The following is a 17945-nucleotide window of genomic DNA, read 5'->3' as shown; positions in this document are numbered from 1 at the left end:
TTGAAGTTCCTTAATTAAACTTGTCCAGAGAAACCTCCGAAGCCACCAGAAGTTGTGGAGGGCGGGGAGAAAGGCTGATAAACGTGGGAGGCTGAATGAAGCTGGAGATGCGCACTGCGCGGCCTGGCAGCGGCGGGAAGGCTGATCCATGTTTGCCAGGCTCTGCCAGGGGCTGGGCAGTGCTTGACAGCTCTACTGATGGCCTAAAAGAATTGTGTTTATCTCTGTGACGCTCAGGACAGCACTGTCAGTGTCACTGTGCCCCTCTGGCGCTTCAGGATGGCCACGGCCTGCTCGTGGGTGACGCCTTCCAGGGCCTCCCCGTTGACGGCCACGATCTGGTCCCCGCGCTTCAGCCGTCCGTCGTCGGCCGCCGCGCCCTGCAACGGCAAACCAGGGATCAGCCGTGGCACACCGGGCCTCCTGGGACCCGGAATGCTGCCTGGAATGAGGGATGGAGCACTGGGAATCCCTCATGGCCGGGAGAAATGGCAGTGCTGAGCTTCCCCTGAGTGCCTCGACCACCACCTGGTGCTCCCCACCCTGCCAGGGTACACGCCCAGGAAGAAGGGAATTGGCTCTTCCCTCAAAAAAGGCAGGGAAAGACTGACTCTGGATTTTATGATCATGGAGAGGCTTGTTAAAGCAGCATTGAAATGTGCTCCATGCCCCAGGGTAGAGAAACAGCTAAAAAAGTGGGGAGGCAGAGGGAACAAGCTGGGCACTGCCCCGGACCCCAGACAGAGCTGAAGAAATGGCCTCGAGTTGTTTAGATTGAACATCAGGATCATTTTGTTCAACAAAAGGTGCCAAGCACTGGAGCAGACTGCCCAGCGGAGTCCCCATCCCCAGAGGGATTTAAAATCCATGTGGATGTGGCACTTGGGGACATTGGTTGGCAGTGCTGGAAAAATGGCTGGAGTCAATGATCTCAGAAGGTTTTTCCAACCTAAAAAGTTCTATGACAGTCCTGAAAAGCTTCCAGAGAGCTTTAGAAATGGCTCTTATCCTCCAGAGGCCTCAGTGAAGTTCTTTTACCTAAATCCCAAGCCCTGCCTGCCCAGAGGTTGGCTCACAGTGTCTCCTTCTGCCCCACCCCAGTGACTGCAGGAACTTTAGGTTCCATTCAGGGTTTCTCAGCTGTGCTCTCACCTAGAAACTCGTAACCCTAAGCACCAGCTGAAAGGGACAATATTTTAATAATTGAAAACTGTAAAAAGGCCAGATATTTACGGTTTGAGCCCCAGAATAGCAGGAGAAGGAGACATGACTTCTATTCTACCTTCAAAGTTTTCTCAAAGACATCATCTACCCTGCCACAAGTGCTGCCACAAGTGACAGGGCAAGCAACTGCATGTGACTGACTTCAAAATTATTTCACGGAAAGTATCCCTAATTCCCACTGTTCTTCTTCCCTCCTCTTCCATTTCCACAACTCCCCTGACGTGGCCATGCCTGATGTGTCTTGCTGGCCCACACTGAGCTCATTTCTAGCAGGGGATGGGTGGAAAAAGGAGCATTTCTCCCTCCTCCATATGCTGTAATGATTCTTCCCCAGCCTCAGGGGCTGGAGCTCTCTGTACCTGGCAGGGACCCCCAATGCCCCCAGACACTCAGGGCTGGGATCAGAGATGGGCTAATTCCTGTTTTTTCACCAGGATACAGCACCTCTGCAACTGCCTCCCTCCTGCACAGTGGGGAAAAAGGATGCCTTCGACACCTCCCGGAAATCTCCTGGAGATTTACAGATAGAAAACTGCCTTATAAATATTTTAATGTACAAACCCAAGTTTCCCAAGTACACAGAGCAATTTTGCTGAGACAAAGTGTCTTGTTTCAGCCATCAGTAATATGAAATACAAACTGAGAAGCCAGCTATGAGTTCTGGGTCCCCTAACTCACAGCAACGTACTCAGACAGTACATTTTGCTTTCTGCTACATAATATATTATCCAAGCCCAATCTTAGGTTTATTTTTAAAGATAAGACAGAAAAAAGGGGAGAAAACAAAAAATAAAAGATACCTTGGCAAATATAGTCTTGACATAAATGGGCAGGTCTCCATGGGGACTTCCATACCCCCCTACAATACTAAATCCCAGTCCATCAGAGCCTTTCTCCAAAGTAATAATCTTAGGTTGAGGTGCTCTGGAAACACAATAAATATCACTTAGATAAGCAATGTCTGTCTCTGGGGACACTTACAGAGACATTTATCTATCATGAGTTTTTTCACACAGTCACAAACCATGACCCTGGCACTGGAATGTTCCTTCAAAGCCCAGAGTAGTTCAAAGGCTGCTCCCATGTGCTCCAGCTCCTCACTTGGAAGAATTTATTTTCAATTACTGTATTCTTATATTATACCCACATGCCTGTGCTCATAACTCCAGAGCTTGTCACCTTGAGCCTGAACTCTTTGGGGGGTTTTCTCTGCCTACACTGAACAAAGGAAGATTTTTTGGTGGAGTTTAGGCCACTCATACGAATTTATCCATCTCAAATTTGAAATTAGTAATTTCTGTGTATGTAGAAAGAATTGTTGTGGACAGAAGGTGGTCAGGTATTGGCACAGCTGCCCAGGGCAGGGATGAGTCCCCATCCCCAGAGGGATTTAAAAGCTGTGTGGATGTGGCACTTGGGGACACGGGTCAGTGGTGGCCTTGGCAGTTGGACTTGATGATCTGGGAGGGCTTTTCCAACCTAAACCATTCCATGATTCTGTGAAAGCCATTTGGCATCTTCCACCTATCTAAGGGTGCAGCCCAAGCTGAATAATATCTGCATTTTTTAGGACCTACCTAATTCTGCTTCACATTTTCACTTCTAAATTTCCCTACTGCTTTGATATGAAAAAAGAATACAAATCCTTTTGTAAAGCAAGCAGTTCTCCTTTGAGAGAAGCAGTAAAACCAGCATCTCACATTGCGAGACCACAGAATGCAGCACAAATAGCTCAACTTTTACACTCAACCCCCCTGAGGTAGGGCAGCAACTTCTTAAAATAAACAGAATGAACCACAGAATGAAAATGAAGAACATAATGAAGATGATGAGCTGAAATGGAGACCAAATGAATTTCAAAATGGTAATTGGGATGCTACAGTGTGAAAAGCACACAATGGAGAATGATGCATGGCAGGGCTGGATCTCCAACTTCCATCACCTCACACAGGTGCTGCAAGCAGGAATTATTTTAATCAGATTTTTTCAAATTACAAAGCTAAAAAGATTGAAAAGACAAAGTCCTGGGACTTACATGTTTTGAAAGGTGTTTTTAACACCTCTGGCATCAGTCTGCCAATACCAAATTATTTCAAATTGCTATGATCAGAACTCCTTCCAGACGAGGAAGCCAACGGACAAGGGCAGAACTACCATGTCAGCACAACGTTAGGGAAGAAAGGGGATATTTTTTCCTTGAAAAACACCCAGAAGTAGTGCTTGGAAACACGTTTTGTGCTTGTTTACTCAAGCAATTTCTGTCAGCAGGCAAAGACAGACACGAGCCCATCATCAGCTTGGGGAAGGAAGGTCACAGAGTTTTCATTTTAAAGGTGATGGAAAATTAGAGAGAGAAGCAATGGGAGAGACCTCCTTGCACCCCTTCTCCTGCCCAGAAATCCACCCCAGCTCTGCAGGAGAGCAGGAACTTACTCGGGATCGTCGGCGGGGTGCTCGGAGGGCGCGTTCAGGCTGCAGCCCGTGGACATGCTCTCCAGCTGGCTGGCAATGGCACTGATGTTGGTGTCAGCCACCACCTGGGCAAGGGGGATGCAAGGAAACACCATTTGGAAAATCAGCTGCTGACTTTTTTCCCCAGGCAAGTTTTAAAACCAAGTTCCACTCAAATCTCCTGCTAATTCCTCACTTTCAGGTAAGAGCAGCCACTTTTCTGGGGGTTCAATGCAAATTTTGCTCTGAAGCTTTCTCTTGCCCTCACATGACCATCACTCGGGCACTGAGCAAAGGGGAAGAGTCTTTCTGGATAATCCAGAGAAAAAGGTTACTTTTCCAAGGAAATAGAGTCAACACAAGGGTCCAGGATGGGTCTTGAATGAAACCATCATAACCTTTAAGAGAACACCAAGATCCAAAAGACTATGAGGCAAGTACCCTGAAATAGCTCAGACTGGTTTGTTTGATGAGTAGGGAACAAATTAATCCTCGGTTTTGACTTTTCTGAATTTTTAGCATGAAAACAAACTGGATTGTTAACCTTCCCAGTTCTGGGTCCTCTGTTGTTCTGAAACCATCCTGAATGATGCTCTGAGGGCTGGAGCCCCTCTGCTCTGGAGCCAGGCTGGGAGAGCTGGGGGTGCTCACCTGGAGAGGAGAAGGCTCCAGGGAGAGCTCAGAGCCCCTGGCAGGGCCTGAAGGGGCTCCAGGAGAGCTGCAGAGGGACTGGGGACAAGGCATGGAGGGACAGGACACAGGGAATGGCTTCCCAGTGCCAGAGGGCAGGGCTGGATGGGATATTGGGAAGGAATTCTTTCTGAGAGAGTAGTGAAGGCCCTGGCAATAACTTTATTTTTTTTTCATTGATGCTGATTTTTTATTTGCTTTTTTTTTTTCTGGAAAATTTTCAAAGAAACCACCATGAAGTGGTTTGGATTTGAAGTATTTACAGCTGAAAGGACATCAATTTCCCAACAAGTACATGCTGTGGTTATCCCCTAACTCCATCTCCCTCTGAGGAGATATTCTTCTCTGCCTGACGTTTACTGCAGCACAGGAGTTCAGCTCAGACACAGTGAAAAACAGCCAGGAAGAATAATTCCAGTATTTCCTCTAGCTATGGCCTTATTTTATCCAGGTGAGCAGGTACTTCTTCCACTCATTGCTGTGAACGTGGCTTAAGGAAAACGTCCCTTTTCAAAGTAAAAAAATTGTTCTATAAATCTGTTCTAAGTGAGTGCTCACAATTCTTCCATAGCAATATTTCCCTCTTCCCAATCATCTGGAGCCAAGAGGGTGATAGAGCCAAGAGGTTTCCATGCAAATTTTGCATCCCAGGACTTGGGTTCCAGGATGCCCCAAAGGAAGGGGTCCAGCAGATGAGAGCAGCACCTGGCTCAGCCAGCAAAGACCCCACCGAGGTTCCCTTCCCATGGCATCAGGGTAAGGAATTCCAGCCAGGATCTGTCGTGGTTTGTTTTTTTTGTTTTTTTTTTTTTTCTGTCGTTCAATAAAACAAAAATAAATCTATATTCAAAAATCTTCAGTTGGCAGCAAGAACATATGAGAGTTCAACAACCTTGTAAAAAAGCTCCCCCTTATCTCATTACTACACCTGCAGAAAAGAAATTAAATTAAACCAAGGCATCAAAACAGCCGAGAGGGATGATTGTTCCCCTGAGACCTTAATCTCCCATTTGCAAACAGCATTTACAAACTCCTTCCCAGGACATTCCCATAATAAGCCTTTCCACCCCACTGCACACAATTATCTGACCTTTCAGAGCAGCTTGCCATGAAGTGGTCTACCCTGATAATAAATAGAATTACTTAATGGCACATCAGTCACGATCATCACTGAGATAGGATTATTCCATTTGGATTGTTGTGATAAAGAAAGAGCAGCTTGGTGGTGGTGAGGTACCTGTGGTTGGTGGGGAACCATCAGACCCACGCTTTGACACCACTCCAGGTGTTAAAGTACAACATCCCACCTTCCTAGAACAGATTTTTAATAGAGGAGAACAGACTCTACTCCATCCCAATAAACCTGTATCATCTGTAAAGAGCATCAAGCTCATTTTAATGAGACAGAATGCTCAGGGAGCCAAAATGTGGAAGAAAAACAGCCAAGTGACAAACCCAAAGACACTTCCAGAGGAAGCTCTTTAACCCAGTGGCACTTCTAGAAGAACCTCTGTTTGTGTGAGCGACCCAGTGACAGAGTGCTCCATCAGGAATATTTTTAAATCCATGATGAGGAGCAATATTGAGCTGTATTACAGCTTTCAAGATGAGCAATTTTAGGTTCTGCATCAAGCTTTTAATTTTCTATTCAGGGAATACCGTTGACATGAAAAGTGAAATTACGCAACGTTAGTAACAATATGATAACTATAATTTAACAGAGAATCCTCAGCTGGTGTAAACCTGTGTGTTTCCTCTGACTTCAATGGAACTACACAAAACACCATCTGCTCTGGAACTGGCTCATCACTCACGAGGTCAGCAGTTCATGGACAGACAAAACAAAGAATAAGCAAGTCTAAAACTAAGTTTATTATCATTTCATTGCCTCTTTTTTCCCTTTTTTCTTTTTTCCCCCTGTTTTTTATAGTCACATTTGTGTCATAATACAAGCAAGGAGCTTGCACAAATCCCTCAGGATGTGTTCCAATCCGAAATGCTGGGATGATAAAGAGAGTTAAGAGTAGATTTTAGTGGTGTCTTCAGCTTGTTTTCCAATTGTTGCAATAATTCTGCAAACGAGTAGAATTTTGAATTCTCTCTGGCAAGTATTTTCCCCATTTCTTTGTATAAACATAAAAATAAACTCTGGATCAATGCAGTGGCAGGCAGCAATTAGAAGCAATGTGGCAGAAGATGTCCCTCTTAGCTACCACACAAACACAGCAGTGACAGCACTGTTTTCTCTCTTGAGTGTTTTTATCCTTTACCTGTAGAACAATCAATTCCAGGCAGCACTGCCTCAGTGATGATGCCATCATTTCTCCTAAATTCTGCTAGAATTTCTTTCAAGGACAAGGAAACCACCCTGTGGGTCTCTGTCTCGTTACATCACAAGCACACACACACATTTTCTTGTTCCTAGTTAACTTCCAATTAAAAAAAAAAAAAAAACACAACTTGGAAGCTTGTTGATTTATCACGTGTGGCAACAAGTCATTTTGTTCTCTTTGTTATGCTTTTATAGAACCATGCTCACAGCCTGCATGAATGGCAATGAAGAATTTTTGAATGGAAATGATTTCTTGCTCTCGTTCTGTGTAATTCCCACCAGCAAAGCACCCTGCAATTCTGTGATGCCTTGTGCCAGGGATGCTCAGGGTTTTTTTTTAATTCCTGAATGCCATTTATCTACCCTGATGCAGCTGCATGTTCAATTTATCACCATACCTGCAGGATAATGCTCCCATAAGCATTCTTTAGTAGATTAACTGCATCTGCATGAGACAGCCCATCCAAAGGTTGCCCATTAATGCTGACAATCCGATCTCCAACCTGAAAGTACAACAGCAATGGAAAATTAACAGCATTAGGGAAAATTAAAGGTAAGAATGCTTAAAATTCCTGGTGAACTTGGCACTGCATAGTCATGCTTCTCTTTTGCAGGATCCCTTTTGTGAGGATTCTGCACTGCCAGTGATCATTTCCCATTCTTCAGAGCAAGGACAATATGGATTTTTTTACCACTAACAATACGATCAGAGAAACAAAGATGGGTTGTATTTCACTTTTTCTATTTGCAAGCAGAGAGAGGGGGAGATTTTCACTGCTATCCTCCCATCCAGAAAGGATTCATTTGTGTCTGAATGTGCAGACAAGTTCATATTCTTCCAGACCATGTAAGCACATGCTGAATCTTGTATAGGAGAGTAGGAACTTCTGATATTAATCCAATTAACCTGGATGATTTCTTCTTCCTACACACAAAAATGACCTTGACCCTGCCATTGTTTAATTCCATTAGAGACAAGGCAGGAGTGTAGCAGCATGTCCTAATGAATCTCATGGGCCAAAGCATGTGGATCTGCATAATAAGTTCGTTTCAATCCTCATGATTCCTTGCAACTCTCTCCAAAATTGGAAGTGTTCACCATGGCCATCCCTGGAAACCCACACGTGCTGTGGCTCTGATACAAGTGCCTTATTTTGCTGTTTCTTTAAAGGTGCCTTAAGATCAAACAACTCATTTCTCATCTGGTTTCTGCCTGGTTTGAGCTCTAAATGATGCCCAGCCTGGAGTTCCCAAAATACCTGTGGTTTCCAGAGACCCTCTTGCTGCCCTGCCTGGGCCTGGATGAACACAGACATTCCAAGACCACTGCAAATGCATTTAAGCTCTTTCTCTTAACATCACTTTCAGGGGCAGCAATCACCATTATTCCCAGGATGGGAAGAGAAGGGCAGATTTGGTTTTTGGGGTGGGTTTTTTTGTTTGTTTGTTTTGCTTTTATATAAAAGGAGGCACAGTAATCTGTGAGAGATTATCAGTGGTAGCAAACATAGAAGTGCTTGAGGCTTCAAGGGACACGTGGGAGATGAAACAGGAAATATTGAGGACCCCAGCACTCACTCTGAGCCTTTGTGTCCGAGCAGCCACTCCACTGGCCTGGATCATAGCGATGAAGATGGGAATGTCTCCCAAGGGACTGCCCTTCCCTCCTGCTATGCTGACACCCAGTGCATCATTTGGGCCCTGAAACAAAGCAAAACCAAACATCTGCAGCTGGGGCAACTCGCAGAGGTCCGTGTTCAGGGTATGGCAATAACTGGCTCCTTTGATTTGTGGAACAGGGAGAAAATGGGTTTGACACACACATTTCCTCACCCAAAGCACAGGCACACATCCAACATCCGACTGCAAACACAAACAATACAGCTTGACTTGTGAGAAATGCTGCAAAAATGAACAACTTCACTGACAGGAGTCAGCTTTATGAATGGATAGAAAATAACTCACTGACCCTCGTTATCTCCACAGTCCTTGGGCCCATATCGGCTCCTCCTAATAAAGAAACAAACAATTAGCTTCTGTAATTAAGAGATAATATAATTAAGAGATAACACTGTCAGGTGACAACGGTCCCTTGCTGCCTAGGCAGAGTTATCACCAAGCAGGAGTGGAGCCTTCCTGTGCCAAGGCAGGCAGTGCTGCTCACGTGAGGAGGAGGAGGAGGAGGAAGGATGAATGCGGTGCAATCCCTCTGGCTCTCGATGTCACCGTGACTCCCATTGTAGCCCAGCCACAATCTGTGCAACAGCAGCACTGTGCCAGCCTGGAGAACAGCCCTATTGTGCCTTCACTCAATTAAAGATTGCCTTATTATTCCTAAATCACAGCGGCCCTGCACAAAGGGCTCTGGGAATGGTGCGGTTCCAGGGATTTCCTCTTCCCGTTTGTGCTGTGTTGGAAAATAATGGACAGGCAAGAAGTCAGGCTGGTGTGGATCCAGTCATAGGGCATTGAAAAGTACTCAAAATATTGGAAAAGGGGAGGAAAAGGGGAAAGAAAAGGGGAAGGGAATAAGGATGAAAGCAGAAGGAAAAGGAGAAGGCAATAAGGGCGAGAGGGGAAGGAAAGGGGGGAAGAAAAGGGGAAAGAAGAGGGCAAGGAAAAGGGGAAGGGAATAAAGGTGAGAGGGAAAGGAAAGGAGGAAGAGGAAAGGGGGAAGAAGAAAGAGGGAAGAGGAAAAGGAACAGGGGAAAGAGAAGGGGGAAACTGGGAAAGGGGGAGGGGAGAGAGGAGAATGGAAAGAAAAGGAAAAAGGAGAAAGGAAAATAAGGACTTCAGAGGCATTGTTCAAACTGTTTTCAGCCCTACAAGCTGATGGTGTAGTGAGGTCCCAGGCTCGGCTACACCCACCCCTAATTGTATCAACTTTAATGAAACTGTTTTAAGAGCCTTTCTGAAGGCTGGCAGAATTAGTCTCTTCCGAACTTCCATGATTCTTACCCCCCAACACCAGCACTCCCCACATCCATAAGGCTGGCAGAATTAGTCTCTTCCGAACTTCCACGATTCTTACCCTCCCAACACCAGCACTCCCCACATCCACGCAGGTGTGCCTGTGCAGGAGGACCAGGACAGCTGAGGTCCGTGGCATTGGGAAGCTCAGCCCTGGGGACCCCAAATCATGGTCAGGACATGCCCTCCCAGTGCTGCAGGGCCTGTCCACACAGCCCAAGGAAGGCTGCCCAAAAGCCACCAGGCTCCTCCAGTGCCTGCAAACTGGCAGAAGAAATGTCTTCTCCTCCTGCTCACGGTCAGACGTGAGCAAAGATTCCCGACTCCTGGAGGAACTCTCCCCAGGCTACTGCAGGTCGTGGATTTAATGCTCTCTAAACCTGCAAACTGCAAACTGGGCATTGTGACTTTCTCATTACAAAACACCCCTTCATGCACTCAAGAGTAACAAAGATATAAATGAAGTGGTGGCAGCTTTATTCTCTGAGAAAACTGTTTCTAATGCGAGAACCATGCCTGTGCTAAGCCTCTGACAAGGGCGTGAGGGAATAGCAGGGCACAGGAATTCTGCACTTGAAATAGAGGAGCCATTACTCCTCCAGCAGACATAAAATAATGTCATCTGCTGGAAAGTGTTCGGCTCTTAAAAACATCCGTGGGGCGTCTTCTGGGAGGCTGGGCAGGAAAACCAGATTGAAGTGTTCAGTTTGGCTTTTAAAGCAGCCCAAATATAAAGCAAATCACACTCAGCTGTTCTGACAGCTGCCCACTTTGTACCTGAGTTTCTCTGGGATGTGTCTGCCGAGGACCTTTTTGTGCTGACAAAGCTCTGCAAGGTGGAGAGGACGGGAGCAAGCGCAGGGTGGAAGTGGCTGTGGACACTCTGTTGGCTCGCCTGAAGGTAAAAATAAATAAAAACCCGTGAGTCAAACCCAGAAGTGAACTTTAAACCAGGCCCTGCGACAGACGGACGCAGCTGTGCTCTGTGCCAGCCACACTGGAAATGCCACATTGGCCACACAAGTGCAAACCCCTCTGGGAGGGGAAACCGACCAAAATCTCCCCATGGAGGTGAAGTCACCATCCCTGGAGGGATTTAACAGATGTGTGGACGTGGCACTTGGGACAGGGGTTAGTGGTGAGCTTGGCAGTGCTGGGGAATGGTTGGATTTGATGGTCTTGGAGGGATTTTCCAACCTCAGTGGTTCTATGGTGCTGCTCACAGTACTACAGACCCTTAGGTACACACTTCTGTGTTGCTCAGGTCAGCTCTAGACAGTGTTCCCCTCTCTAAGTTGCTCCCAGGGTGTCTCCACACCTCAGGAGAAGGGGAAATTATGCACGAGGCACCCAGGAGGACACCAAACAGCTGCTCTCTCACACAGGGAGGGGATAACAGGGACACCCATCCTGTCACCTGGCAGGAATCTCTGTTGTTTTAGCTGAACACACTGTGATTGTCCCTGCTCCTTCTCTTTGCCGAAGAACCTCCTCCCATTTCCAGGAGAATGTGGAAGCTGACACAGGGAGAGCCTCCAAAGGGAGCTGCTTGCTCCTGTTGCCCTTCCCATTCTCCTCCTTTTCCCTCTCTCCTTAACTGGCTTTTATCTTCAGACTCTGCCCCTCGAGGAAACCTAATTATCCGTTTAGGAAGGGCATCTGAACAACAGGTTCCACCGAGGGCCAGACCTTTCCAACAGGGCTGCCTTGTCCAAAACAAAGATCTGGTCCATCTTTGTCCACGCACAGCAGAGATTTCTCCCCCCAAAGGCATCAGTTGGTGACTCAAAAGCCCTGACACATTATCCCACTGGCCAGTGTGCAGCTGTCAGTGACAAACACCAGGCACAGCAAGATTTCCACCTCTGGGTGCCAATTCATGGCCCAGTTAACAACATTTGCAATGCACGTGAAAGAAACCCCTGTCCCGCACCTCAAGGCTTCAATTTCCACTGCTCAAGGGATGCAGTCGACCCAGAAAAAAGCCAAGTGAGGACAAAAGTTCTCGATGCTCTTGGCCAGCACCTTCTAAAGCAGCACTTGCAGTTGTCCAAATCATTCAAGCTGATCTGCTGCATCATCTGCCAAGATTTTTATAGCTCTTGGAAGGGTTTTGGTGAGAAACATTTATTCAGTTTTCAAAATCACCAAGTCGCTTTGGAGCAGTGAGATGAAGGCTCTCAAACGACTCTGCATCAAGGAGATTAGGATTTCTTAAAAAGAAATGCAGGAATTACCAGGTTCCTGCAAAAGCCTCTTAGGCTACAATAAAGTGGGATGATGTCATTTGATCTGAATTTTCACCTGGACCTATGTTAGATACTACGGCATTTTGCTTCCCTTTCAGCTTGAGCTTTCCGTAGTAAAACCAGGCAGATAATTTTTAGCTGTCACTTTTTGATTACCTTGCTCTTGCTTAGGCTTCATGCTGATACAGTGGCCAAAACAAAGTGCAGTACTTGACTGCTGACTTAATGCAATCAGTGCCATTTCCCTCTGTTACTTCATCTCTCCTTGCCTGCTGCATGCACTGCAGATGTTTCTCCAAAGCCATTCTTTTTAAAGCTGGGCTTAGCCCAGCTGTTCCCACATGGCTTTAGCCCTTCCTGGTACCTCACCACCTCCAGCCAGCCCGGATCACTGCCGGCCTTTAGGAAGTGAAGAAATCACGCCATGCTGCAATAATTTTGGCACGTTTTTGGGTTGTTCATGGACAGGCCTCTTACAGACGTCCTTAAAAACATTCCTGCTTTAACTCACATCTCCCCTAAGCCTCCTAGGGCTCCTCCTCTCTGTTTCCAAAAAACAAACCCTTCTTTTAGAAGTGCTGGATCCCCTCATGTGCAGCTCCCCCATGGCAGAAAGGGGCCAAAACCCCCCACAGCATCACTGTGCTGTGATCACTCTCTCAGAGACATTGGCACCTTCAGTGTAATGGCAAAGCAGTCGATTTTCAGAACGAAAACCCATTGAGAAGTTTTCTAAGTCACTGTGCCTTGTTTCTGTCCCTGCAATCCTCCAGGTTTAACACCAAGAATCGGTGTCTGAGCGGACTTGGGGGGCACAGGGAGAGGGGAAAGGCCCTGCTCTGATTGAAAAATGAATTGTCCTCGCCTCAGGTAAAAAGCAAGTGAAGCAGGAAATTGCTCTGTGTTTTCTTGGAGAGGAAAGCAGCTCTCCTGTGGTTCTGCTGTAAGATAGGCAGAGATACAGTTCGGTTTCATCAGCTCATTTTGATGGACAAAACAGCTGCAGAAAATACATTCAAGTGGTTTTTGCAGGTCTGAAAACCAGAAGTTTCTGGGCATCACCATTTGAGAAAGATTTTACAGATTTTTTTGTGTCCCTTGGGAAGACATTCCGACAATAAATACATTAACCAGCTCTTCTGCTCAATCAGCATTTCAGCTGCAGTTCAGCACAGAAAATTATGGGGATAAAATATTTGGTTCCCCACCCTCAGCAGTGTCTGTGGAAGGATGAGCTTCATGAGCACATCTGTGCACCATCTCCGGGCTCTGCCCTTCACAGCTCCACTTTAAACAGAGGAATTTCTCACTAACCTGACTGTTTTGGGATGTTTTCCGTGATGACAGCCATGACCCAGCTCTCAGTCTCCCAAGTTCAAGATGCACCAGGCCTTGGGCACACTTGGAAAAAAAAACACAGCCCACAATGTACAATTTAAGTAGACATATAATATTTCATGCTCTCCTGGAGAGAATTATGTTTATATTCAGCACCACAAGTCCGTGAAGAAAACCACAAGGAATGCTCAAAACATGAACATTTGTATTTAGACAATACAAAAAGTGAAGTCGATTTAGGCTTGTCCTGAAGGTTTCTCCTGGTTGCTGAATTTAGTATGGATCTCCCTCTTGCACACTGATGGCCAATTTACTCAGGAAAAATAAACAAAAAGCCCCAAACTCTTTAGCAGACATTTGAAAAACCCTTCAGAGGAAAAATGCTGCAGAAAAGGGTGAATTTAACCCATATGGATCCAACTTAACAAAATACCCTCGTACCTCCGATTCCCAATTCTTAAATAGGTAAACTTTTGGCAAAGCACCAACCCTAAATGGAAAAAGCAAGGAAATAATTAACCTTTCCCTTCCAGAATGAAAGAAATCATGCACAGAAACATTGGTGGGGATGGCAGGGGGAAAGCCCTGGAACCAGATGCAGCCTGGAATAGAAATGGGTCTTCAGCATCCACAGGCACTTGTGGCCATCCCACCCCTGCCCTTTCCCCCAGCCTGATCTGCCACAGAAAAAGGCAACTTCTCCCAGAATTTCCGAGTAAAATTACTCCTGGAAGATGGAAAGCTGTGCACAGGAACAGATTTAAGCTGTCATTTTATCCCTGCAGGTCAGTACAGCAAAGCCAAAGATTTATTTCAGTTCTGGTCTGTGTTGCCTCTCCCGTTTCCAAGTATTTTTCTAACACATGAGATACACAACTGCATTTTCAAATAAATGCCTAAATAGTAAATGTGTCTTTGTGTTCCTGCTTCATATCATCCAATTCCTAGGAATACACGGAGAAGAGACTTTAAATGAAGCTCCCAGTTATTTCAAATGAAATTCTTGTCTCAGTAATCAGATAGAGCTGTCCCATGTATGGTAAATAGCACTTCAGGATAATTAGCTTGCACAGTGTCAGTAACTGCAATTCAATATCTCAAAATGTATTCTGTACTCACCTTAAGTATAGTGGCAACAGTCTCTTGTGAGGCATTTCTCATATCCTCCCCATTTACAGACAAAATCTGATCTCCTTGAATTAATCTTCCATCTAGGTCTGCAGCTCCTCCTTTAACAATGTCAGAGATAAACACTCCACTTCCATTTCTAACAATGCAAGAAGCATATGGCTAATTACACAATCCAATATTCTTTGGGAGACCAATTTAGATTACTTGCATTTAAGAGACATTAAAAGAAACCTGTGAGCAGAGGAAGAACCAGTTTTACACCCCATTCAGCTGTGTAAAAAAATCGATGAGTTTTAAAACCACAGCACGTTTTGCTAATATTTAATGCTGTCTTTCCCCTTGAACTGCTAATTCTGACTGTGTGATACATAAAGATGTATGGAAAACACCATTTATATGAATAGAAGTCCAAGGTTTGGTCTATGATGTTATGAGTTAAACTGTCTCCTGGTAGGACGTGGTTTAGTGGTGGACTTGGCAGTGTTAGGTTAAAGGCTGGACTCAATGATCTTGGAAGGCTTTTCCAACCTAAATGATCCTGTGATTCCATGGTGTGAGCTGGTGCCAGCTGCAATGACAAGATCTGGCATTTTTTATCCTTCACCTGAAGGACACAGCACTTCCCACCCTGAATTATACCTGGGTATCATTTAACAGACCTCAGAAATTGGGCTCCCCCTAAGGAGGGGATCCCCACTCTGAAGGATTCAGGAATAGCACAAGAAGTTCAGCACAGAAGCAAAGGCAGGAGGGCTGGAGACTGCGATTACCATCTGCAGGGTAATTTACATAATCTAAATTAATTACCCACCCCACAATCTGCTCACAACACCTGGGTTAAACACTGCTACCCAAAAACTGTTGCAGAAACTCTCCTGACCATAGGCAGTCAGGATAATGACACGGTGCTTTGTAATTGCAAAAGTAAATTATTTTTGGCAATACAGGAGGGCAACTCCAACACCGAACAAGTGTTATGCCATAAATCTCTTTTAGCAAAGGAAGACTAAAACTATCAGTGCTCTGGTTTGAGTGATCTAATAGCAGTGGTTCAGAGATGTATCAGAAAAAAGTCACATTTTATTAGGCTGCTGTTACCTCCCACTGTATTGCTCTCTGACTGGAGGGCGGAGCTGGGACAGGACAAGAGGAAACGGCCTCAAGTTGTGCTAGGAGAGATTTGGGTTGGATATCAGGAAGAATTTCTTCGTGGAAAGGGTGGTCAGACATTGGAAGAGGCTGCCCAGGGAGTGGTGGAGTCCCTATCCCTGAAGGTGTCCAAAGAAGGACTGGACATGGCACTCAGAGCTCTGGGCTGGGTGACATTGGTCAAAAGTTGGACTCAATGGCTTTGGAGGGCTTTTCCAATCCCAGTGATTCTGTATCTCAGGTTCTGCTCTGTAAGCTGCTCTCTGCAGCGTGGCACAGTCACTTTGAACTGCTCAGGGTTTGGGTCTAACTCAGCCTCTCACCTTCCACTGACCTCGGTCCCTTTGAACCGAGCATGAGCTCCACCTAACTCACAACTCCATCTGCAAAGGCACATCCTGGAAAGAGGTAGGGTAGGTTTATCCCCCAGTTTAGAAATCAGAAAAGCCATGCTTAGGGCCTTCAAAGCCCTGAGACACAGCTACACTGATGCCACAGAAGAGTGAGCCCCCAGTTCTGCACGTCCCACACTCCCTCCAGGTGGGATTCCTGCTCTGTGCCCGGAGCCCTCCTGGGCAGCAGCAGCCTCCACTGCTCAGGTCTGTTGTTCTGACATAGGAACCAGAACCACGGCCCCATTGCATCCTGGAAGATATTCAGATACAAAATTCTGCTCCTTATGCAGTTTGCCTTTTCTTTCATAGTCCATTTAATGGCTACATCAAAATCCCAAATATTTCCCACTGGAAGCAGTGTTGGATCAGAGACGCTCTTACCGTTTCCCAGCTATGCTGAGCCCCAGTCCTCGGCCCGTTTTCTTTTGGATATCTACAGAGAAAATCTCCAGGTTTTCCTCATCCTTGTAATGTGCTTCATTCCTGTAAACCACCAGCTGCACCTTCTGGGGCGTCTGCCGCAGCGCAGTGATCGCTTCCTCGTGGCTGGCGTTCCGCAGATCGATCCCATTCACCTGGAATAATCAGTGTTTGCTTTCCAAATGACGTGGATAAATGATCTTTTCATCACACCCTACCCGGGGGTGACAGCACAGATTTATCAATTTGACACCCCTTGGTGTTCTAATTGAGTGCTCCCATTTCCAGAGGGCCGAGCTCCTGGGTTTCCTACGGAGTGTGAGCTCGGAGCTTTGTGCCACTGCCTGGGGTGAATCCCAACAATCAGAACATTTGGGCTTGGAAGTTTTGGGTGTTCTTCCCTTCTTTTTAAACCTCAAACCTTTGCAGCCTCAAGCAGTGCTTTTTTCTCCAACTACACAAAGTGGGATATGGTCCTTTGAGCTCCCTGTGTATCTCAGTACTCAGGTTCCTTCTCCCCCAGCTCCCTAACATTGTCAAGATGAAAACAGAAGGAATCAGAAACACCAACAAATAAATGGCCACAGAGAATCCCAGGCAGGATGCATTAAATGGTGATTTTCCATTTTTTCCAATAGATGGCACACCAGACCGCTCCTGGAGCACCCAGCTACACTTCTCTTACCATAACCTGAGAAGGTTTCAGCATTTTAGTAATGTCAGGCAGAACAAGAAGTTCTGCTTCAATGTTACAGTATTAAAAAAAAAAAAACCCTATTGCAACTTGAAACTTAAATCTCCTAATTTTTCCAAGCCTGATCCACAGATGCCCTTTAAGGTGTTTGCCAATATTCTGTCAACAAAATCATCTTTTATTTCTTCATACCAAAACATATCAATACTTAGGCATTTTTGAAGTCTCTTTAGGAAGTAGCATGAACTGTAGCAGAGTAACCACAAATGTTAATCCACTTCCAGAAGTTTTAAGGCAGTGAAAATATTTCTCAGAATTTCTAGAGAAACAAAATTCTAATCATCCGTAATTTTTCATTAAGATATATGCAAAGTTACAATCATACTTAATTTTACACTCAGGTAATTAAGACTAATCTACAGAAATTACATTCTTTAGTACCAATCCTGCACACATTTATTTATAAATGCATTGATACTCTTTCCTCGACACAGGCATCTATGTGTGCTTTATCACACTAATCTGAAACCAATTCAGTCATCTTTTTGATGAATACAGCTTTTAAAAGCTGAAATAATAACAGTATTATGGCCCACAAACATCAGCACTTTCCTGTTTGGCCAGAGAAGAACTAATTAACCCGCCCCACTCTTACCCCCCTAATTATCATGCTCTGTTAATAAACCGTTATTTATAAAACCAAAACAACATTCGGCCTCAACACTAACAAAAATATTTGCAGTGCAAGAGCTGTAAAGACAACTCCCCAAGTACCCCTTGCTATTTTCTTAACCCTACACACCGAGGCCTTAATGGCCATGCTGGGAATTTGTCCTGAGCTGACAGCAGAGCTGCAAAGCAGCTGCGCTGAACCCCTGCCTGACGAAAGTTTCATTTGCAGA

General features: G+C 45.5%; 1 protein-coding gene across 4 annotated transcripts in view; it reads right to left on the bottom strand.

Annotated features, from left to right (window-relative positions):
• Positions 1-17945, bottom strand: part of PATJ (PATJ, crumbs cell polarity complex component) — a 144884-nt gene continuing 126939 nt past the window's right edge. For 3 of the 4 annotated variants that reach the window (XM_017733523.1, XM_017733522.1, XM_017733524.1), the window contains 10 exons: positions 16311-16504; positions 14374-14521; positions 13231-13317; positions 10445-10562; positions 8667-8707; positions 8276-8398; positions 7096-7200; positions 3658-3761; positions 2025-2148; positions 1-380 (listed from right to left, as the gene is read on the bottom strand). In XM_017733523.1, coding sequence (XP_017589012.1) covers positions 234-380; positions 2025-2148; positions 3658-3761; positions 7096-7200; positions 8276-8398; positions 8667-8707; positions 10445-10562; positions 13231-13317; positions 14374-14521; positions 16311-16504 — 1191 coding nt within the window. In that variant the 3' untranslated portion in view covers positions 1-233. The remainder of the gene's footprint in view (positions 381-2024; positions 2149-3657; positions 3762-7095; positions 7201-8275; positions 8399-8666; positions 8708-10444; positions 10563-13230; positions 13318-14373; positions 14522-16310; positions 16505-17945) is intronic. The other variant, XM_017733525.1, reaches the window with a different exon arrangement.

Source organism: Corvus brachyrhynchos, unplaced genomic scaffold (assembly GCF_000691975.1).
Source record: "Corvus brachyrhynchos isolate BGI_N302 unplaced genomic scaffold, ASM69197v1 scaffold34, whole genome shotgun sequence".
NCBI classification, from domain to species: domain Eukaryota; kingdom Metazoa; phylum Chordata; class Aves; order Passeriformes; family Corvidae; genus Corvus; species Corvus brachyrhynchos.
This window is presented reverse-complemented; position numbering and strand designations above follow the sequence as displayed.